The sequence below is a fragment of the Protobothrops mucrosquamatus genome, unplaced genomic scaffold (assembly GCF_001527695.2).
Source record: "Protobothrops mucrosquamatus isolate PMUCROS unplaced genomic scaffold, P.Mucros_1.0 scaffold_123, whole genome shotgun sequence".
Lineage (NCBI taxonomy): Eukaryota > Metazoa > Chordata > Lepidosauria > Squamata > Viperidae > Protobothrops > Protobothrops mucrosquamatus.
Window position 1 is genome coordinate 285,894 of NW_015386199.1, and position 25,175 is coordinate 311,068.

General features: G+C 35.0%; 1 protein-coding gene across 1 annotated transcript in view; it reads right to left on the reverse strand.

The window, feature by feature from the left end:
* The window catches only part of CEP112 (centrosomal protein 112), a 223,309-nt gene that overhangs the window by 134,517 nt on the left and 63,617 nt on the right, over positions 1-25,175 (reverse strand). Inside the window, exons 14-15 of the mRNA XM_015816958.1 lie at positions 13,556-13,691; positions 7,202-7,309 (exon numbers count right to left, since the gene is read on the reverse strand). Coding sequence (XP_015672444.1) covers positions 7,202-7,309; positions 13,556-13,691 — 244 coding nt within the window. The remainder of the gene's footprint in view (positions 1-7,201; positions 7,310-13,555; positions 13,692-25,175) is intronic.

Below are 25,175 nucleotides of genomic sequence, written 5' to 3' on the forward strand. Positions count from 1 at the left end.
ACACTACCACTATGAATGCTAATCCTGTTAGGCCACTGAGAGTGGTCAGCATAATTTCTTAGAAGCAATTGTCTCCTCCTCCTCCAATCTTTACCCTGTACAGTTGGATGTTAATGTTTAAACATTTCCAGTCAACCAATACGTTTCAGTGAATTCCTAAGTGAACAGAAGCTGATGTAACCTGTACTTGGTACAAACTTAAAACATCACATCTCTCTGCAAATGTTGGATGCATAATTATGTATCTGCAGTTGCCTAAGATCTCTGCACAGATGTTCTGTAATATGAAAATCTGGGGATTGTGAAGATCAGTATTAACATTTTATCTTTCTTTCCTTTAACTACTACTGTAGGTATGTTTTAGGACAGAATTATCTAATTTCTTCCTAGCTTCAAATTCTTCATTATATATGTAATTCCAAAGCATAATAGACACCACTGTGCTTAAGATAAAGAGTTCACTTTTTGTGCCATTTACTCAAAGTACTTTATTTTGAAAGGTTTCAGGCCTATTAAAGTTTTCTTTATAGATATAAACAACTGCTTTTGTGATTTGACTAGAAAAGGGTTTTATTTTATGAAAAGTCTCTCATGCGGGTCAATTTTTTTCTATAAATAGCACTGAATTGTAGAACTATATACAGTTATTCAAGTATTAGCTAAATTTTTCAGCAGTAATGTGTGGTTTTTACTCTTCAGATTTGACCGGTTTGGAAGCAGTGCTAGTAGAGATTTTTTGGGGGGTCTTTCAAATCTTTCCTTGCTTTCAATGGTTCCATGTAACCTCAATTAACAAGGTTAGCACAGTGGAAATTTCTAGCTGAAAGTGTTTAACAGATTTAATAGCTTTTCTAACCTTTAAGAGTGAATTATCTTCACTTTCAAATATGCCTAGAGGGTTGCCTAGCCCTAGAGGAACCCATGATGTTAAAAGTAGATAGGTTAGAAGATCAAAGTATCTGTTTATGAATTGAACTGCCAACATATAATAATAAATCTAATGAATCAATCACTGGGGGAGGGGGTTTAACAACTTTACAATATTGAATGAACAAGAAAAATGTTAAAACGTCTACAACTGCCGTATTCATAATTTTCTTAGTTTGGATCTTTAAACAACTGCAGATAAAGAGTAAGTATGCTTAATTATGCACCAACGTTGTTCTGTTTGGATCAGGTTCTGTCCAGAATTAACTGAAATATACTGAGAAGATAATAGTCAGCATCTGGTTGTCCAGTGATGGTGTTAAAAGATAAGGAGGCTCACTAGAATGTGATTTCACCAAGGAAAACCATGGTTATAGGCTAGATTGGAGGGATGGAAACCTAGAAGAAAGCAATAGCAAACTGCTTCCATACTTCTGTCAAAGCTACCAGGATGTATCACCAGGAGCTACATGTGCATGGCACTAGAAATTGAGCAAAACAAGATTTACATTTTATATTTTATAAAGGGATACTTTAATCTAGTACTACCAACTGTTAATGACTGAAATGATAAGTAATTAATTTATAGAAACCAAAATACAAAAAACAGGAACCATTAGTACCTATTAGCAGCTTCTTAGTGCTTCCAAAAGTGTGGATGAATGAAAAACTAAAATATGACAATTATGAGACATATATAAAAGTTATGCTCAAAAATGTGGAAGTATAAGATTGGGAAATATTTCTAATTATCACTGTTTTTAGAGCTGACATAATCATTATCATTACCAAATACATTTCTGTTGCACAATGCTGGAAAGGTATCTAAGAGACAATGCATAATCCTTATGGTTGATAATAAACTGCATCCATCTCTACAACTGCAGCACAACAAATCCTTATCAATTAATTTATTTGCTGGCTTTTTATGACCTATTTCCATTATGTGCCCAGCATGTAAGTAATAAAGAACAAATAGGCTTATCACATCTTACATTTTATTATTTGGGCTATGTAATTTATTAATTATCTTATTTATTTCTGATAGTGCAATAATCCATAAAATTAAATATAGAGAAGCACAATACAAAAAAATATCATCAGGATTTAAATTAATTCATCTTAAATGAAAAGCCTGCACTGAAAAATCTTAGCTGTGCATCAAAAAACAGCTATGTAGATGCTACGGAAGCTATTTAGGAAAATATTACAGATTTGGAGCCACCACTGAGAAAGCATTCTCTCTTGTTGTCACCCTCCAAGATACAAAACAAGACGTTGTCTTATCTGTGAAAATCTAGATCTTGCTAATTTAGAATTGTATAAACATAATTCAGAATTAAATCCTCAAAATTCAGTTGGTCCCAACTCTGCCAATTTTTAAAAGGCCTTGAAGATCTGATTCTTCCCCAGTCATTGGCCCATTTGAAACTGTAAGGGTTGTGTGACTAGCCACTGGCACATTTCATGTTTTATTATTTCATTACTTTCTTTTGTAGATTAGCTTTCTAATCCTTCTTAGCTCCATAGCAGCACCAACAAATGGGCACTTGACAACTGGATAATACAAACAAATAATATTCACCAGAGCTTGAGCCCTTTTTATCTAGTCTAGGGCTCAGCTTCACTCGTTTCTCAAACTAGGTCCTCATCTAATTTATTATCCTGGCCAAACACCCAAATAACATCACCACAGTCTATTCCAAAATGCAAAAATAATAACTTTCCAAGGAGTCTACTCAGCAATTTCATGAAGAAGCTACATGGAGGGACTAAGTTGAAGCTGTTTCTAAACATCATAGGATATGGCAAACTGATGCACTGGTAAGCATCACTTGCTGTAGCTGGGCTTTACTCACAAGTTAAAGATGGGAAGATGACAGAAATAGATAGCAAAATCAAATTTGGAAGATCGTGGAAGATACAAAGCATGAGAAATTGTCTAGACAAGAACTTTGTTTATGGAACAGTCGCCTACCCTCAGGGACATTATTTTCTATAGTCTTGATGATGGGATGCAATTAAGCAGAGCCCAGGTTCTGATGAAATAATATATCTCTCACAAAGAAAATTAATTGCGGGAATAAACTTATATAACCTATAATAAATCTTACAATTATAATGTGTATTCAGTTGCACAGATAATGCCAAACTATAGTCCTGTGTCCCTATTGTCATTGCAAAATAAACTATGCAAGAACAATTGAATAGTAAAATGCCAGGATTCATTTTATATTTATAAATACTAGCTGGTAATAGAAAAGAGATCATCATTAACTTTTCAAATGTCTATGAACTTCTAGAGGAATTTGGTACAATAAAGTTGGAACAGAAAGTTGAATTAAGTGATCATAGCAAAATACAACAATCCATTATATGTTTTATTGTAAACTGCTCAGAGAAATTGGGGTAGTGGGCAGTTTAAACATTTTTTTAAAAAAATAAAGAAATAAATATTGATTTGCTCCAGTTTATTATATTAGCATTTATGCAGATAGCCAATGGGCTGGAGGGAAAAATTGAACCATAAGCATGAAGAAAATTGAAATGCAAAATTTGTATTTTTATCTATGGGGCGCTTATTATTATTATCATTATTTATTGAATTTATATACCGCCCTATCTCCCTTACGGGACTCAAGGCGGTGAACAGGCGATAATAAAAACCACGATAAATATACACAAGTTTCTGTTCTAAATCAAATTAAATAACAGGCCTGCTCTAAAAGTACCCCATACAAAACCCCCACTAAAACATAATCAAACTACGCCAGGCCGGCTGCACGGAATAGATGGGCCTTATGATAATTTTATCTGCAAGGAATGCTTATAATAACTTTTGAAAGAAAAAAATACTGGTAGGATTGTATGGGGCCTCGTACATAGTAAACTCTTTAATGTGAAGCTTTAAGGCAAATGCATTTTACATCTATAGTTGACTTGAAATTATAACTTAATGATCAATTTTAAGAATTTTCTCTAAGTTGAGTTGTGTTGCTATTTTTTATGAAATGGAAGCTTGCAATGAAATGGAAGCTTGCAAATTCACTGTGATTGAATTTTGGATTGCAGGAGGAACCCCGCCAATTGAAATTCACCATGAATGCAATTTATTTATGGTAACTACTATGATGACATAAGCACTGTACGTCAGAGGGACACCAAATTTAATGATTGTGTTATGAAGAACAAAGTGGATGACCTATGACAACAGCCAACAACTTTTACATGACAAAGAGTGATGAATTAATTAAGAGCAACTGGTGGATCACTGAAGGCAAAACTTGCTGTCAGGGTTGGCATTTCACAAAACTACGCGAGTCACCTTACTAATATTCTTCAATACTGGAAGGTTGGTAGAAGTTGGGCTTCTTGTGTGCTGATGGTAGAACTGAAGCAATCAAGACTTGAAATCTACAAAGAATTCTTCATGCTATGACAATGAGAATGAGGATTTTTTTAACAGCATTATGACATGGACAAAACATGGGCTCATCATTATGACACAGAAATCAAATGGCAAACCACGGGAAATCATCACAATGCTTTCCTTGGGGGGGGGAACCAGACTTTGACAGAAAAACTCATAATTAAAGTTTTTTGGGAGGCAAATGGTGATATTCACATGGATTCCCTTATAGTAGCAGTACTATCAACTTGTAGCTCTATACTGCAACACTCAAAACTCTGAAATAACAATGAAAGACAGTTTGGAAATTTTGTTGCAACACAACTCCAGGCATTACATTTCATGACTCATTGAAAAAATGGATCTCTGTTTCGGGATCCAATCTGAGTCAGTCACTAGGACCAGAAGTTTAGTCTTCTGAGCTTTCGGACTCATAGTGGAGCCCATCCTCAGGGAATTCTCTTCAACAGAATGTGCGCTTTGGGCTATTCTATGCTTAGTATTTATGTGGTGCCTGGTGTGTGTCTTTTTATTTGTTGATTGGGGTGTGGATGGCTGGCTATTAAGTCATTGGCTGTTGTTTCCTTGAGCTGCCAAGTCCTCGGCTCCTAAGTATCTGATAAGTTGGTAGTGAAAAGTTCCCTAAGGATGGGCTCCAGCACAATCTGGTCCTGGTGACTGACCCAGATTGGATCCTGCAACATTATCCTGGGACAAGCATATTTGCCTTCATTCAGGGATCTCTATTTTACCCTATCTGCCATACAGTCTAGATTTGGCACCATACAACCTTTTCTTGAAATCAAAGGAATACTTTAGTGCAGAGTTCTCCAACCTTTCTAGGGTGGGGGAGAAGGGATGGTTCATGTGAGCAGCCAGCAAGCATGCACATAGCTCCATTTGCACAAGCAGCATACATGTGCACTTGCCACTCACGCAAATGGAACGTGTATGTGCTCACCCGCTGCTCACGCACACATTCACCGTTTCCATGACCCAATTGCAAACAACTCACGGCACACTAGTGGGCCTTCGCCCAGAGACTGGGGACCCTTGCTTTAGTGGGAATCTGTTTCATCAAACAAAATATTTGAATATTTGAAGTAGAAAGAGTTCTTTCATAACAGTGTTAAAAAACTTGTCGATCATAACCAGAAAAATGGCAAGAAAAATTGTGATTGCTGTATATTTTACTAGACAGTAATCACAATAGTTCTCACCAGGTAACAAATAGTTCCTTTCAAAGTTATAGATGTGGAGGCATTATTTTTCACTCAATCCTCATGCATAGAGCAGAGCAAGATACTAGCTCTTGTGTCTTAAGTGTATCATGTGTAACTATTTCAATCAGCATTTGGAATGCATACAATATAAGGCAGGACAAGTTTCAAAATATAAAGATATTTTAGTATCTAAATAACACACATGAATTTTGACACTAATAAAAAAAGAAATGTAGAAAGCAGAAGCAGGATTAGGAAGATCATGAAAAACCCTATATATATATATAAACCGTTTACAATAAAGTTGTCCAATTACTTCCTGCCCTCCAAAAAAAGATAATATAAACGAAGGAAGAGACTGAACTGTAACAATCCCATCTCCAATGTAGAAAGCTCCAACAAAATCCAGGGTCCTACCAAAAATACTCAGAATGGAGGGTGGGGGGGTGATTTTGGGATTGTTCTTCTGCCCCCGTCTTTTTCTTTTCAACACATTTCAACACATTTCACTCACAAGCAGCAAAAAGGACATTATTCAAACATAGTTCAATACAATCTATATTTCATTTGTATCTAGAGACCTATAGAATTAGGAACCACTGTCCATTTCCCAATTTTCCCCTGAAATTGTATCTTTAAAATAGCAAGTTACTGCAAGGAGAGGGAAATTTCATCAGTGGAAGATGGGATTTCATCAATGAAGTCGGATAACTCACTCTGCTCAAGACAAGTAATCCAATCTAACCTACATCCCAAGAACACCTGTCCACAAGCAATATGGCTGTATCCCTAGTCTGAGATTTCAAAAAACAATTTCTGTTTTCGGAACAAAGACAAGGAGAAATATTATCATAGAAGATTTTAATAGGAATCAGTTTGAATTTTTGATATACATTGTCACAGATATTATGGAATGCTTTTTTGTTATAAATGCTTATACAGATAAAGAATTTTTATCTTATAATGAGCTTATTACCTACATATCAATAATAAACAGACTCAAAGCCATTTGATACCATTGTTGAGGATTTTAATTTTTGTTGCATTTTGTCACAAAGGAAAATCCTAAAAGTTAAGATACTCATCTCTATCGTGACAATAGATATGGTATCTCAATGTAGCACCCAGCTTAAATTATCTATATTATCTGTTGAACTGGATTAAATTGACTTTAAAATGTTTTTTTAATTAATTGGAATAAATTGACTTTAAAACGTTTTGTTATTCTTCTTATTCTTCCCATTCCTCTTATTCTACCTATTTCTTCTTCTGATCTCAAAATATCTTCACTTATGGGTAAATGCAATATTTTTTTTACCAAAAAGATAATGTTCATTCATTTATTCAACCAAATCAGATGAGCATATAGAGGAAATAATTTCAGTTCTATTATAATAATTTCTGTTACAGCTTATGCTTTTCTCTATAACCAGAAAGTTTTAAAATTTTGGAGATGCATTAAAACTATTTGCTCAGGTACCAAGTAGAGGAAGAACGTTGTAACTGTGAGTCAATGAATCACTTTGAAAGCAGGTCAATGGCTTCCAAGATCACCGATAAAAAGGAAACCGCTAAGACAGCATAAAGTAATTGGCCCCCAACACGCAAAATATTAAGAAACATTTTCTTAACATTAACTAACCTGTTGTTCATATTTTTGCTTCAGCTCCTCCAACTGCCAGGAGAACTCTTTTGACTGCTTCTCACGGAAAGATTTTGATTTGCCAAGATCTGCTTCTACCTTTTCCATCTACGAAGTAAGCAAGAGTACATAATTTCATAACAACATGGCAGATAGTGTAATTATTTCCACACCATCAAAATCTTAAAAACTATTATCCATTAACAGTTAAAAATGAGATTCACTGTTTTATCAGTAAAGTGACAAGCTGATAAACACAGATCATTAAAAAAAATAAGCACGAATTCAGTCATTTAAAATGTTATCAGATGAGAATCTTATATCATTGAAGAACAATCTAATTTTACACCTGATAAAATCTAAAAGCCTCAAGTGCTATTTATTGAAACCAAAAGAATAGGACTTAAAGTGCTGAAGATTTTATTGCATTCCATTTGTGTTCTTTCAAAGACATTTATCTTGGAAATCATGTGTTTTTTGGTATCATTATATTTATTAAATAAGTATGTGGAGGTTTCATTACATATGCATTTACTTAAAATAAGAAACAATATATATATGTAAAGAGAGTTACTAAAAGAAAATCTAGAAACTCTGACAGTTTCAACAGAAGAAAAATACCAGCAAATCTTATTCTGGAGATTTGCTTCTCAGCTATGGAGAAAGACTTGATTCTCATCTTTGTTTCTGACATCTTTTTCAGAGGTTTATGGAAGAGCTTAACTTTTTTGAAAATTAAATCTTCCCATTTATACAGCCAAATTATTATTATTATTAAATAATATTTTATTAATTTTCCAATTTTTCATTTAAGTATTTAAAAAGCAACGTGGTGGCTGGGTTAATCAATATTCAATAACATATAAAAATCTTTAGTACAAATCTCAAGTTACAACATCAAATATTTCCTCTCTTTTCCCCTTAACATCTACTGTCTCGTATTTAAGCTAATACAGTTCTTATTATATCAAGTAAGTAAAAACATCATTATTACATTTATCAATAAATTTTAGCTTATATATATATCTTAATTACTTTTACATTTAATCTTTATAGACAATCAATGTCCTGTTATTGGTTTTTTCCCAATTTTTAGTTTCCCATCAATATTTAAATTTAACATTTGATATTTATAATTTCCAGGGTTTAGGTAACCAAAGTTTCCCTTATCTCAATTCATAACAGAATCTAATATTCAAAATACACATCTTATGTATTTGAGTTTAGTCTTGTTTTATTTTCTAAAAGTTATCTATTTCCCACCATATTAAATCATCTAATTAATAATACAGTATCCTCTTCAATAAATCAAAACCATTATATGTATTGTCTAGGTTAATCAATAAATCAAACATATTCATATTTTTTTCCTTTTGGGTCTAATTTTTAAATATTATACAAATAAAATCCTTATTTTCAACTAATTTCCAAATATCTTAAATTAAATGATCAAAATTCCCCTTATCTCAACTTCTCCCTTTAACCCTTTAATTATTAATATAAAATCCCCTCTAATAAATCAAAACCCCAATTTTCTTCAGCCTTATTCTGGCTTTCTTCCTTTGCCAATTAGCCTTCCATGTCTGTGCTTTTAAATCATCAAATAGATCTCCCTCTATTATTATATATATTATTTGAAATAAGAGAGACCATTTAGTTGCCATTTTTTGGAAGGGCTAGCCCATTTGTGTTCATTAGATCGTCTCCCTATTATTCCAATTCCCCATGATTGTCCTGATATGTTTAGCTTCCATTCAATATGTTCTTCTTCTTTCTCCTCAAATTTCTTCTGATTTATACAGAAAGTCTTTTCCAGTTTCAGTGTTGTCACTCCCTTTTTTGGATTTTCCATTAACTGTATTTGTTGGTCAATTGAGTCCTCTGTCTTAGTATTTGATTGTTCCACTTCTTCTGTTATCTTCTGCATTGTTAATTCTTTGGTTGTAGTCAAAATTTGGGTTTGTATGTCTAAGCTGGCATCTTGTTCTTTTATGTTGCATCTTATTTTGTCACAAGTTGAAAGAATGGTTTCATGTATTGCTTTCATTATGGAAAGGGTCTTTTCCTGGTCTTCATCCATATTCTCTTAATAGTGTGTTAAGTTGAGGACTTTAAAAATCAGATGTTAAAAATATTTTTTATAACTAGGTATGGGACCTCTATTTCACTTATTATAGGTGGTCTTTATAGTAGAAGTCATTTGTCAAGTAAAATTTTATAGTCCAAGGTATTCCATCATCTCGTGTAGTAACAAATGTTTCTCAGATAAAGAAATAGGAAAGCAATTCCCCACATATAGCTCTGAAAGTCAGTAAAGGTTTACATTCATAGTTCAAGCAGGCCAATTATGCCACCCAGAAATTCTCTTTACAGCTGAGTTTCTCACAGTTGGTATCTATCAAGGTAGAAAGAGTTTTATCTGAAGTCTGGGCTTCAAGCCAAGTCTCTTTTAGGCAATAAGTTGTAATACCAAACTTCGCCACAAGATGTCACCAATGCCTTTTAAAGTTTTTTAAGTCCAAAATTGTTATAATCCTTTTTCCAGTTTTATTTCTTTTTTGTAGATAAAAACAAAAGTCTCCAGTAAAAATAAGAAAACTTTTGGTCCCCAAGTTTCAGAAACATATAAATCCAATTAGATTAAAATTGTTCTTTTAGTGCTTTAACTCCCCTGGGTAGTCAGTCGCCGCTATTCTTAGAGGGTGGGGTAGAAATTCCCTTCCCTCTCTCCTCACAGGGGGAAAAGATACGTTGGGCAGCTTTTACAGGAAAAAAAAATACTTAAGATCTTAAAGAGAAGATCAGATCTCACCCAGTTTCATCCGCGTTGCTTTAGAAGTGCTTGATGGTCAGTTTGACTTCAGCTGCCTGCAGCTTAGTGACGAGCCATATTGCTATGGCTGGTCTTTCCTCTGCCAGGTGGAGGGCTGCCCCGGATCGAGCGGAAGGGCTACTGCCCTCCCGCATCAAGCGGGGGTCCCCTCCTTGCTCGTCACCCCTACAGGGCGACTTTCGACCCTTTTCAGGGTCCCCAGCAGAACGAAATCAAACGTGGAAGACAGAAATCGCCTCCCAGCGGCCGCGACGGCCATGATGGCAAACTGGAAGTCGACTTCTTGGTTATAGTTATTTATTCATCCTATTTATGGGCCACCAAATCCAGAAGCATTCTCACTATTTAGAAGACAAAAAACAATCTGCAGTGTATAAAAGACTCATCTGCAAATATGAAACCACAAAATAAAATTAAGAAATAACCAAAATATAAATAAACCAAAATGGTATCAGGATCCAAATTCCCCCTGAAAAAACTCTGTTCTGAGCATTTTCTAGAAGGCAATCAGGTTGGGACCCAACCAGATGTTAAAGGAGGAGGCTTTTCAAAGGACTGGACTATCACCAATAAGCAGGCTCCTAAGCCTTGACTTCTTCATTTGTCTAAGATGAGACCAGGCTAGTAATTTCATGTTGGTCAAACTGGCCAGACTAATTCCAATGGGAAAAGTAGTCCTACAAATAACTAGGCACCAAGACTCTGTATAGCCTTACAAGTTAGCACCATTTTAAATTGTATCCCAAAGCCTGTTAGTAACCAGTACAAGGCTCAATGTAGAGGTGTAATGTGCTCCACTGCAAATGCAGTAAGCCACAAGGCCCTTGCACTTTGAACCAACCACAGCTCCCAAGTGATCTTTAAAGACAGCCCCATGTACAGCAGACTGCAGTAGTCTAAAATGATTGTGACAAGGGCAGATGTTATCATATGAAGATTTTCCCACCCCAACAGGGCCACATGTTGTATACTATCAAAACAGGGGGAAAGTCTCCCTTGACAACAGCTTCCCTTTTCTTCTAGCAGGAGTCATGACTCCAGAAAAAAAAACACCAAGTTATGTACTTGCTACTATGCAATCCAAAGAAACTACTGGAGAAGACAGAGAACCTGCACAGACAAATAATAACAGCATCGTGCTACAATTCAGTTTATGTCTGTTCTCACAGCCTCCAGCACTGAGATAGGATCTCAATTACATCACCAGTCTGGATTAGTGAGGTAACACTGAATATCATCACGGTATTAATATTAAACTTCAGACTTTCAACTTACATCTCCTTGAGTCTTCATGCAAATGTTCAATGGGGGTGAGGCTGGGAAAATCAAGCCCTGCACCACACACAAAGGAATAGCAATCAGGCTGTTCTCTCTTATACCATCATAACTCATTCCGACCACCATTTCTCTAGGTTGAATAGCACAGCAGTCATGTTCCCAGAGTTTCTACACATGGGTATCTTAATTGTAAGAGAGACAATTGGTTGTCTTCTTTCATCACAAACAAATCTACCATAGGTGTGCCAAGCTTAATAGCAATCATAAAAAAAAAACTTCAAAGAACTGTTCCTTTTGAGTCAATGTACCATTATGTTAATCTTTTCTGTTAGGTGGAAAGAAGGAAGCCCACTTCAGAAATCTAAATGCCTGTCTGAACTCCCCTTTGACCGTGATTCCTGAAAACCGGTGCTAGTGTGCTGCAATTCTGAAGTGTGGAACAGGTATACGCTATAATATAGGGTGTAGTATAATACTACACATTATACCTTTTTTAAAATGATGAAGTTTTCACAAAAATCTCAACACATCCTCAAGTATGGTTTAGTATACATAGTTGGCAATCTTCAATCCTCCCACCAATATGCTAAGTGCTAAGTTTTGGTTATCAAAAATGTGTTCATGTAAGTTCATTTGTTCATTTGTGATGTAAGCGAACAAATCAAGGACAAAAACTTGAATTCATATCAAGCTTTAGAAATAGAATGCAATATGTCCCAAATATTGGTACTGATCAAATTACAAATACAGGTCAAAGCATCCTATAGAAATGTGACAATTCTCATAATTCTATTTTATCAGCTAAACACAATTGATATTTATTTTTTATGTCATGAAAACATAACTGCTCCTTCCGTGTATTAAGAATCTGAAGAGGGATATGTGTACAGAAAGGTGAACCACAATCATGCAACTCAATCTCAAACACAACACTTTTTTCATGCTGCGTATAGGCAAGGCTGTCTATAGCATGGATGTCAAACTCGCAACCTCACGTGACATGTCGCGACGTATCGCAACTTTTTTCCCATTGCCAGCAATGGGGTGGGCGCGGTTTTGGCGTGACAGCCTACGGCTGGCAGTTTGACACCCCTGGTCTATAACAATTACCACTAACTCCTGGAAAGTAATGGGGAATTGGGACTTTAAATACAGATTTGATTAAAACTACTGGTACCCTACCACTTATCCCCATCCCCAAAATCTCAATGTGCTGTGAAATAAATTGAACCTGACACAAATAAATGACATCCACCATTCTTTATTCCATAGTCCACAGAGTGGACACTTTGCTTTTGATGAATGACTTAATATATTTTTGCATTTTTTTTTCCTTTTTGGGTGCCTTCAAGTCAATCTTGAATCCTGGTGGCTGCCTAGGCAATTTTACAGTTTTCTTGGCAAGATTTCATAAGTGATTTGCCATTGCCTTTTTCCTAAGGCTGAAAGAAATGACTGGCTCAAAGTCACCCAGTTGGCTTTGTCCCTAAGGCAAACCTAGAAGTCATGATATAGTCTAATGGCTTCTAGTCTAATGCGTTAACCACTGCACCAAACTGGCTCTCTTATAAATCATAAAACAAATGAAAATGATAACCAATTGGGATTCTTTGGGGAGTTGGAGGAGTACCAATACTTTTGACCATGTCCACTTTTATCATTATTAAAATATCTCATTTGATGAAAATATATGGCATTTGAAGAAACATTTATTCATTTTGCTTTGACTCTTTTATTTACCCTCAGGGAGTTGTGCCAACAAGGATGATCTCTGCAAGATTACAATGAAATACAAAGGGCTTTATTAATAAAAAAGGGGGGAACATGTTTGACATTATTCCACTATCATACCATATATCATAGCAACGCTGACTTTAGAAATTAAGGTAACATTTTTCAGAAAGATAGCTGGAAGGTAGGGCTAAGCTGGGTTTTAGAAAATGAATGAGGTAAAACAATGAGCTATAAAACCCAAGCCCCAAACAGGATGCAGGTTAATAATTTATTTATTTGGAAAAATCCTATTCAGTAATAAAACCATGGAGGGTTTTGGAAAATCCTGTGTTAAAAGATTAATCAGCTGCTGACATCTTTTCTTCTGATTCCCAGGCAAAGCTACTACATAGTGAAAGAGTTTGATGTTCCAGAATCAAGTGAAATATGTTTCTAGCCATATAAAACAAGAATATGCTCTCCCACTGAGACAGAGAGTTCCAGAAAGGCTGGCCCTGTGACCTTCTCACCTGTTCTTTCATTTCTGCGTACACTTTTTCTGAGTTCAGCTCCACCTGCCGCTTAAACTCCTCCAAGGCAGCATCAGCCTGCTGGGCTTGTAGTCTCTGTGCCTCCATCACCTGAGTCAGGTGCTCCTCCCTCTCCCTAGAAGGCAGAAAAGATTTTCACTGTTAAAATATCAAATTAAAAAAGCACGCCTTTGCATAAAAGAAAGGGCTTTTGTCAGATTCGCTTAAAATAGTATTCACTTATAACATTCACTTTTTAATCTTCTGTCCTTGCTTATCTTGCCTTTCATTACTAGTATTTTGAAGGAGAAAACAATAAGTTATTTTCACTCTCCCACTGATCTGAAATCACCTAAACAAAGGATTGAGTTCTTAAAAAAAATCCCCAGTAAAAGAGAAAAGTTTTAGAAGGACTGCAGTTTTGAGTCATGTGGAATTTCACCTTTCCTTAAACAACATTATACAATCATCCTAAAATATTTAATTAAGATAATATTTTAGTATATTATTATTTTAAAAAAAAAACTTCTAAGAGCAATTCCTATACACAATCTCTCCAAAACTCTGTGGCTAATGTATAGCTTATATACCCAATTTAGTTTCACCCCCCTTTTTAACATATGTGGATATATTAATATTTTGTCTTCATCCAACCAGTATATAAAGCTAAAGAAAAACTATGAAAATCGTCTATGGAATCATTTATTAAAAGAAAAATGAACCAGTATGCCATTTCCTTCCATGGAAAAAATAAGCGCACCCTGAGTTCTAGTATATAAGATAAGTTAAGATAACCTTTATTGTCATTTTTATACTGTGGGCACAATGGCACAAATCAAAAATGAAATTTAGTTGCCCGCTCTCAAAGTGAAACACATACATGACACACACCTAAACATACTATGAACAACGTATGTATAGACCCACATCCCTACATATACATAGCAAATAAATATTAAATATTGTCCATCTTGAATATATAACAGAAGGAAGAAGCTTGAGAGTTCGCAAGGTTAATGCTGTATGGAATGAAACTATGGCTGAATCTGGATGTTCTGCTTCGGATACCACGAAGCCTCCTCCCAGAAGGTAACAAGGAAAACAGGTTGTGAAGAGGATGTGTAGTGTCCCAGATAATCTTACGGACCCTGCTCAAGCAGCGCTTCTGTGCTATGTCCTGGATGGGAGGGAGGGTATTGCCAATGATCTTTTCGGCCATTCTCACCACTCTCTGCACCGCCTTCCTGTCTGGAGCAGTGATGCCTCCAAACCAGACTGTGATGCTGTATGACAGGATGCTCTCGATTGTCCCCCTGTAGAAAGTGGTCAGGACAGGGGAAGGAAGATGTGCTTTTCTCATGCAGCGCAGAAATTTGATGCTGGTAACCATCTCCACAGGTGAATCATTTATGCACAGAGAAGTGTGGCTGTGCCTGCCTTTTCTGAAATCAACAATGATCCCTTTGGTTTTTCCGGTATTTAAAACTAGGCTGTTTTCCTTACACCAGTTCACCAACCCTTCAACCACCTTGCGGTAAGCTTCCACCTTGTCATCCTGAATAAGGCCCACTACTGTTGTATCATATGGTACTGCTCCTTTTAGCAGAAACAACTTTAAGTAGGCGTTTCTTATATCTATTAGTCTCTGACATTAATGGGAGGATGTTTTTTCAGTTGTGTGATGTCTGAGGAGTTTCTTCCATGCACAGCCTGTTTCAAATCACTGATGGGATTTAGATCCAGGTTTTGACATGGCCATTCAGAACCTTCCATTGATTTTTTAAGTGTTTTTTTTTTAAGGGAGAAAGGAAATTAAACTTCCTTTGGAGGATGGAGAGAAATGAATTTAACAGTCTTTTGAAAGGAGGAAAGGAATTAATGCAACTTGTTTTGGAGAGAGGTGCTCCTCCATGCACTGGAGGCTCTAAGGTCTGAAGCAGGTCAGCTACCAATGCGGGGGCCTTCTGTCTGGGGAAAAGGCACAAGATTGCTGCCTCAACTTAATTGCAACAGCACGGTCCCTTGGCACTTTCTGCAGCTCAGACCGAGAGGGAATTCCTGCTACATGGTGCTCCTGGCTCAGCCTATGCCACAGCACCACCAGGCAACTTTTGCTCCTGCAGTTAGCTTGTGCAAGGACTCCTCACAAGTTACAAGCCCACACTTTTGGTGATTGGGGACTCTATTATTGTTAGTTTTAAAATTACTTTGGGATTCAGAAAATAGCAGGCCAAAATGTTTCTGAACAGTGGAGATGATACTGAGGTGGAGACTGATGAATGAGTGGTAAATCTGAGCAAGAAGAAGGTAGGAGATTGCACCCTTGAGCTCTAAAAGACAGTTCCTTGCAAGGAAACCTGCAAGATCTGGAGGGATTCTCCAAGCAACTCATGAGTAAAAAACAAGGAGCCAAAGAAGAAATACCAGGCTCACAGCCTCATGTGAAGACTGCTTAAGGACACTGGATTCACGCACTCCATTTTCTAGTGCACATTTGGATCACAATAATTTTAAAAGCGATAGAGATCTTCCAAGCAGCACAGCTACTAAGCCACCTAGTGAGTGATCCTTTTAACAGGTTTAAAGTAAAAAGAAAAGAAATAATTGCAAGGATTTAAAACCAGTTAAAAGGAAAAAGCCTTCCAAGAGTCTGAATTAAGAAAGTTTAAAAAGACTAAAGGGAGCAGATGAAGTTGAAATATTGTTTATTTTAAAATAGTTTTAAATTAATTAAATAAATAATACATACTTCTGTAGGAACTGTTTGAACTTGCTAAAAAGGACAGTTGGTTTTGTTAAACAAAGATAAGGGAAAGTTGCAAAAGCTTATGTGACTACATGAGTATCAAATGGGATGAAAGAGATAAAGATACAGAAAAAATGGGAGGAATCTCTTTAACTTTTACTTTTTGGATTACATATTAAAGAATAGAAATAGCTACTACTAGAAAAGCAACAAAAAAGGCTGGAGAGAGCAAACAGCAAATAACGGGAAAAGGGTTTATGTCAGAGATTTTACAAAGATTATTTTGAAGCATTGGGGAAGAATGTTACAGCATAAGTGTTAAGAGAGATCTAGTTTCATTTGAAAGGAGAACAGAGGAAAGATTTGCAAATATGAAAAAAAAGATGAATAAAAATGTTGAAGAATCTGTGAAACAAATGAGTGGAAAGGTTAAACAAATTAAAGACAAAATGGAAATGTTGGAAAATAAAACAGAAATAATAAATTAAGAGACAGAAAAAGATTTAGATAATGTGGTACTATAAGAGAGAAAGTATTTTAAGACTGAGAACTGTTTCAGAGAAAGCTGGTGAAGATATTAGAGGGGGGTTTCTTTAATATGAATTTTTAACATTTTTGGTGGGATGAAGAACAGATGGATGCAGAACTGGACAAAGGGTACAAAATTAATACATGACATGCAAAGCTTAGAAATGTACCAAGAGATATATTTGTGCACTTTGTCAGGAGCAAGAAAAGAGACCAATTTCTACAATAATATTTTAATATTTAATAGATAAATATTGGAAAAATGGAAGCATCCTCAATTTACCAACAATTAGTTCATCTAACGTTTGTTTCATAATGAGATCTCACTCAAAGTAATATGTAACCCCCAGGATCATCTTACAAGTGCCATTAGAACTGAAAAGGGTGTCAAGCAAGGCTGCATATTGGTCCCATTCTTATTCAATTTCCATATGAACTCAATGGTGGGCCATCTCCTCTACACAAACTTTCACTCTCCAAAACTTCACATCTTTCTTCTACTCTATGCAGGCAATGCAGCAATATTTTTTAAAACACATACTGGCCTTAAAAGAACCCTGAGAGCATTAACTTAGTACTGCAAGTAAAACCAGTTAGAAATCAATTTACAGATTTTTTTAAAAAATGAATAAATAAAATAAATATATCTGCAGCATTTGAATTAATAGAAGTCAAGCCTATAGCACAATTTCTTTATGATGCCCAGCTATGCCCCTTCTCCAATTTTGCAATCTTCAAACTTGTTCAATCCAAATTTCTAAGATCGGTCCTTCAAGTCCCAAAATGTGTTTCTAATGCCTCCCAAAGACTAGAGAGAGGTTTCATGAAAGTGAAGGCCTAAAGTGGGATGACCATACCCAACTATTGGTTTAGACGATCTTTCTTTCCCTTGCCCCATTAACTATGAGGGAATATTGCTTATCCAATGCCTATATTACAGAGTCATTTGTGGCATTGCTCTTCACTCTGTTTCATCTGTTAACTAAAATTAAAATTCCAAATCTTTTCATTCATTCCTTATCAGCAAAAGTCCAGTAAGGGTTGACAGATATAACTATATTGTCCCTTTAACTTTGATCAAATAAGCCAGCTTTGTATTACTTCCCTATACATTTAAAAAATCTGAACTCTTAACCCAGTCAAATAGACTCCTGTAGCTTGGTTTCTTGTCATCTTTGTTTTATCCTTTTCATCAAAATCTTTCAGAACTTTTGTACAATCAGTAAGAGGAATTCAATCTTTTTTTTTTCTCAAAAAACCCTTCAAAACTCTGACAGATCTTCTTTGTACATCAAGTAAAACAAAAATATCTACATCTCCTTTCTGGTTTGATGTCTTTTAGGCACTGAAGCATCATCCTGTTTCATTTGAAAGTCCAGTACATTCTTTTCTCCATCCCTCTCATTACTTGCCACATTTATATCCACTTTCAGATTAATTTCAAACTTATCCAGAGTATCTTGTTCTTCTTCCACTGCATCCTTAACAGTTCATCTATCCATCATTTCCAATCATTTCAAAGCTCATTTGTCATAAATTTTCAAAGACGTTTCATAATTTTCCATCAATGTTCATTATTACAATATTTCCTTGCATTCTGTTGTTATCCTCTAGCACCCTCTAGTTTCCAACCTTTAAAGCCCTATTATCTTGTTTAATAACATTTTTCAAATGCTTTTAAAATTGTATTTAAAATTCTTTCTCTAAAGAGGAGGAGACTCACTTAGCAAATGTAATATTGCTTGCTATTCCAAAGGAATTTAATCCTTCCAAAGCAACAGAAAAAAATGCAAATCCAAGTTGATTATATTTTGGTCGAACTCAATGTTCTTAAAAAAGGCTGTGTTGAGCAAAAATGGTTTCTCTGTCAACTCCCAGCCACTGGATCCATAAGCACCACAAAATGACAATTACTGTGGTTTACTCCTGAGCAGCAGCTGTGTGGAGTCATGTGGGTTATCTTAAGATCTCCCCTTATTCCAGGAAGAGATAGGTGGCTTGGATGTTGTATCCAGCTGCCAACTGCTTCATAACACCGTGTTACCCAAAAAAGCAACATTTAACTCATCATGGCTCTCAACCGAAAGTCTCAAATACTTAGTTCTGGAATTTGATATTAAATGAATTATTAAAAAAGAAAAAGAAAAAAAAACATTATACAAAAAGTGTTTAGATAGACTTTCTTTTTCATGATTTTTTTCTTCTCTTTCTTCTGAATTTCCTTAAATTTTAATTATAATTAATATAAAATTATTAATTAAACCTTTTTTGGAGGCAGGCACTCCTTCATGCACAGGAAGCTCTGGGTTTGTGTCTGATGTGTCTTCAGCTTGGCCTGTTCCAGGGAAGTTTGGCTATAATGGCAAGATAGGAGAGGGATTGTTTGCCTGCTGTCCCAGGTGAAAAGCACCTCTTGCAGTAGTGTGTTGGATATGTTCACTGTCTTATTTGTAAAAATAATGGCAGAATACAAATAAATAAATAAATAGAAATTGACTCCAGGTTTCCTGTTTAACCATGATGCTCTATCCCAAGTTTTGGAGTATGAGATGCTAATATAAATCCAGCATCAGAGTACCATTTTTATTTCAATAACTATAATGGATCTGTTTTTATTTCAATATCTATAGCAAAATGAGTATTTGAGGAGTAAGATAGTTAAACCAAGTTATGAGGGACCTAAGATCTATATCAAAGTGCCAGCAATCATTAATCAACTACAATAGAAAGTATCTGTAAAAACTACACCAATGAGTAAAGTGATACTGAAAAGAAATAACATGCCTGATGCTTTATTTATTTATTTATTATTATTTTAATTTGTATACCGCCCTTCTCCCATAGGACTCAGGGCGGTTCACAGCATATTAAAAACAAATAGTAAACACAAAATACAAAAAATTACAAAATACAAAAATACAGAAAATAAACCCCGATAAAAGCCAAATTAAAACCAAATATTACAAGCTGTGTTTCGAATTAAATAGCTAATACTTTCCTTAAATCTTAACTTATAGGGAGTCCCTGGCTTAATCAGGAAATATGGCTTTACAATCCTTGCTAATCTGAATACTTGCAATTAATAGCTGATTGTGGAAAACCAAATTTATTTATTTATTTGTTTGTTTGTTTTATTTAGATAGAGGACAATTTATCTGATCATAGGAACGATTGTACTTTTCCCAGTAAGTAATATGATATCAGCTCTTATGTTGTAACTCTCAATATATAGTAACTTAACTATATATTTTGCAAGACAATGTTAACCTATTGTTCAATTGTTCCTAGCATAAGAAATGAAATGGAATTATAAAATCAATCAGATTAAATGCTGTGCACATTTTCATCTAACCAATTTCATATCATATGAGCCTTTTTTTTTCTTTAGGGAAACTGACCAAGTCCTTTATTTTAATTATTATTTTATAATTAAAACAAAATTCTACATAGTTCTGAAAATGCTTTCCTAATAGTGTAGAATAAGTGTACTAAAGTCCCCAAATCTTATTCCATATGTACTTATAAATATTCCAAACTTTACACGTGTGTATAGTTTACACACACGTATATTATATTACATGTGTGCTAATCATATTCGTGGAATTTTACTTCAGTTTTTCCATCAAACAGCTTTATTTAGAGAGTTGATAGAAACATTACAGAAAAATGGAAGAGCATAAAGTTATATGCAAGTAGTTCTTGATAATATGGCCTCAAGGGTCTTGGAAAAAACATTGCATTGTATCTATGATGGAATAGCGTATCACTACATTTCATTACAAACTCACGTTCTTTCATGGTAAAATAATGCCTACAGATTACCTGAAATACTCACACAAATTTTATTTGTGAATGTAAGCTATTCCAAACCTATTTCATGGCAATATTTTTTGAGTTTCAAATGTACAGCAATCTGTCTTCAGGTTTTCAATGAATTCAGTCATCAAGGAAAATGCCTTTTTGAGAAGGAATATCATTAAGAGTTCAACTAAAAAGAGCAATATATTATGGCAAACCTTCCATCAGTTGCTACAGCATGCACTTCTTCATCTGTTGGGAGAATGGGAAGTTCTACAGACTGGAGTGAAATATACCCATTCATAGAAAAAATACTGACTTCCATTGAACTGTCATACAGTAATCAGCCATCCCCATCAATTTTGAACAGTCTGAACCTATCATGCTTAGAAGAGCATTTGAGGCAGGTAGAAGAAAAGTTGATGTAACAACAGAAAAGTTAAATGGATACATCTAGTAGCTTTTCCCACATTTTGCATCCCTCAAAATGTCTGTGTGGATAGTTCTATAGATAATATTGAAAAACAAATGCATAAGAATCTGCCTGTCACAAATGAAAATGGTTTATTTGTTCCCAGAAAGATTCTGATCTGAGCAAGTAAAATCTGGTATAAAGGCTTCCAATGCCCTCAAAATCCAGGGAGAAATCAAAAACCAAACCAAACCAAAAATTACTTCCCTCTTTTCTCATTAAATACAAAATATCCCAAATGGAACTTCATATGGAGAGGGTTCTTTACTAGTGGACAGCAAAAAATTATGCATCCAAGTATTTGTGTCAATCGGCCTATTAATAGAATGGATGCAAAAATATTAATCTAAATGAAGATATACGTATCTGAAGAACAGACTTAATCGATTTCAAATCTGTTTTAAAGTGTAGAGAAGAGGCGGGAAAGCTCTTATCTATTATTTATTAACATTTGAAGCAGTTTAAATGAATTGGAGATTTCAAAGGATAAAATTAAAAGATAACAAAATAACAACAAAATCCAGTATGTATTGCATCTACCTGATTCAAACAACCCCAAAATATCCATACCCAAATGCCTGTTTAAAGAGAGACTTAAATGCCTCCTGAAGGGCTAATATGGAGAGGAACCAGACATATCTCTAGGACCAGTTGTGGAGCTATGACAGAGCAAGGCCTTCGGGTCCATGTCCTTCTAAATACTTATAAGAATGTTGTACCTTTTATAAATTACAGCTTTTGTGTCCTTCTACTATGCAGAAGCTACTACTGTTGCTTCTTGATCCCCTGGACTGTTTAATGCTACCAAACTCTGATGGCAGTATGAAAATCAAAGTCAAACCTAAGGTAAAATCATGCACTTGGGGAGTATAAGGAACTAGCAGAATACAGAAACATACTGAAAGGAATATAAGAGTACCAGAAAAAACAAAACTTTCCTACAGGTAGTCCTCCACTTCCGACCAACAACCATTTGAAGTTATGACAGAGTTACAACTGCTCTTAAGTTATAACTGCCACACCTCCTACCACAGAGATATGATTGCATTTTCGGTGCTTGGCAAATGGCTAACCACCAGGGTCCCATCATGAGACTGTGATTTGCAATGAAATGCCCATTGGTTATGTTCATTTAACAACCACGATTTGTTTAATGACCATGGTGACTCATTTTACAACTGTTATAAAAACAGCTGTAAAATAGAGTAAGAACACATGGTGCCTCAACTTAGACACAACGACCAAAAGTCTGGGCTTCATTGTGATTGTAAGTCTCTGAAAACAGGAACAAAAAGTCCCTTGGAAACATCCTAGCTCAGCCATTCAAAATTAATGGATGTCAATAAAATATAGAAACATTTGTTAACAGAAAATGTCTCAGCTTATTCCTTGAGTATGGAACTGTACTATAAAAAGGTATAATAGTACCTTTTTCTTTTCCATTAATCCCTATTTAATTTTAGAGAATTAGTTTTGAGAATCATCTAGATATTGCGCCAAAACAAAGAAATAAAAGTTAATTGGCCTAAAATCTTGTGTTTGCATCCAAATTTTCAGCCAGCAGTATAGCTAGCCTGAGGCTGAAACCCTGAACTCTTATTTAGAGCTGAAAAATGTTCAACAGTTAATTGGCAAAGGAAACTGTAAGAGGGAAAAAAATCTTCAATTTACCCAAAATGAATTTTGTGATGGGTCTGGCAAGGAGAACTGTCAAAGTACTAATCTCTTATATATCCTCATCTCTTCCAATTTATCACACTGATTTGTATGCCCATCCTGTCATTCATGAGAATAAAAGATAGAAGTGGCAAAATTATAGTGGCAGCAGTCGAAAAAGAAACCATAAGAAAATTCAAAAGTTCTGCTGTGGAATTAAATATGATAGGTAGGGATTTGAATTTATAACTGTGCAAGCTTATAAGCCAACTCATTCACACCACTTTGCTAAATCTTTTGGAGGAAGATACTAAAGGTAATAATCATAATTTGTATTATGGTCACTAACCACCAAATCAAACCACTGATTTCATAAAAATAATAAAAGAACAAAGGAACAAAACACGGGGAGCCATGACATAGAAAAGAAAGCAATGTTATCTAGAGGGAATAGTAAAAATGCTTTCAAGATTCACACATTTCTAAGGAATCAACAGGAGCATTTACCACAGATACAACAAGTACAGATAGTAAGCTATTAAAAGTAAAACCTAAATGATACAAATAAAAGGACCAAATGAATTAATAAAAATATTTTAAGAGCAAGCTACTAAAATGCTGCCTAAGAAATGAGGCTCAATCTGACTTCTCTACTTGGTAGCAAACTTGATCTAAAAATTGAGAAAACTCTTCCCTTCAGGGGGTTAAAATTAGATCTTTATCCTACCTACTTGTTCCAGGAGGAAAACATCCATTGTGAGGCTTACAAGTATCTCCCTTTTTGAAAGCAGAAAAGTTATTTTACATAGATTCTTATGGAGTCTTTGTTGCTCTTTTGAGTTTAGTTGTTTACTTGCAGATGTTTCATTACCTAACTAAATAACATCACAAAGATTCTGCAGTTCAGCTCTGAGCTACATACAGGTAGTCCTCGACTTACTGTAGGTAATCCTCAACCATTCGTTTAGTGACCATTCAAAATTACAACAGCACTGAAAAAATTGACTTATGACCATTTTTCACAATTACGACCACTGCAGCATCCACATGATCATGTGATCAAAGTTCGGACACTTGGCAACTGGCATATATTTATGATGGCTGCAGTGTCCTGAGGTCATGTGATCACCTTTTGTGACCTTCTGACAAGTAAAATCAATGGGGAAGATAGATTGACTTAACAGCTATGTTACTAACTTTACTGCAGTGTTTTACTTAACAACTGTGGCAAGAGAGGTCATAAAATGGGACAAAATTCACTTAACAGCTGTCTCACTCAGCAACATAAATTTGGGGCTCAACTGTGGTCATAAGTTGAGGCTTACCTGTATATTCTCTTCTATAGACTCCTGTTAATAGAGCTAGTGCCATCCTATCCTTTCACCTTTCTTTCTTGTGACAAATTTAGCAAGCGTACATGAAGATATTTGATTTTTCAGAGGACGTTCTGAAGTATAAATTGTTAACAAAACATTCAAGCCATCATCTTCTGGGCACTTTTTTTCTTTAATTTTAAAGGCAAACTATGTGTTTTGTAACAGTCTGCCCTCTTAAGAAAATAAATAAATAAAGGCAATCACATTTCCTGTTATTGGAAAAGGCATAATGGAGTGGAGGGAACCAATGCAATCAATAGTTATTAAGTCATGCTGGTCTACCATTTTCAGGATCTTCAGGAGATATTTTTTTATAGAGCTGTAGAATTTTCCATTTTTTCTTAATACAATCCCTTCATCTTAAATATCTCATCTATGAAATCTAAAGTGATTTCTTCGGGCCTAGCCACCCACTCCTATGCCTAATTTATTAAACTTGGGAGATTTTTTTTCTTTGAACTGACATTGTGGACTTTTTTGTGACTTAGCTACTTAAGCACACTCATGCAGCAAGTATAAAATAATATAATCTGCATGAATATTTGTATTATTAATCTATAAAAACTTCACATGTAATTATTAGGATGTTCAAATTTTGCATTAATTTATTTTAGATTTACAGACAAAATCTAGTCAGCAAACAGAAAACTCTATATAAAACTACAACAAATCTCGCCATCAGACAAATCCATGAATTTTAGATGTAAATGGAATTAGAATATCAGTAAAATACAAGGACTACAGGTAGTTCTTGAAATACAACCACAATTGAGCCCAAAATTTCCAAAAAGACATTGTTACATGTATTTTGCCCCATTTTACGACCTTTCTTGCCTCAGTTGTTAAGTAATAATAATAATAATAATAATAATAATAATAATAATAATAATAATAATAATAATAATAATAATAATAATAATAATAATAATAATAATAATAATAATAATAGTAAAGTTGGAAGGGACCTTGAAGGTCATCTAGTCCAACCCCCTGCTCAGGCAGGAAACCCTATACCATTTCGGACAAATGGCTGTCCAGTCTCTT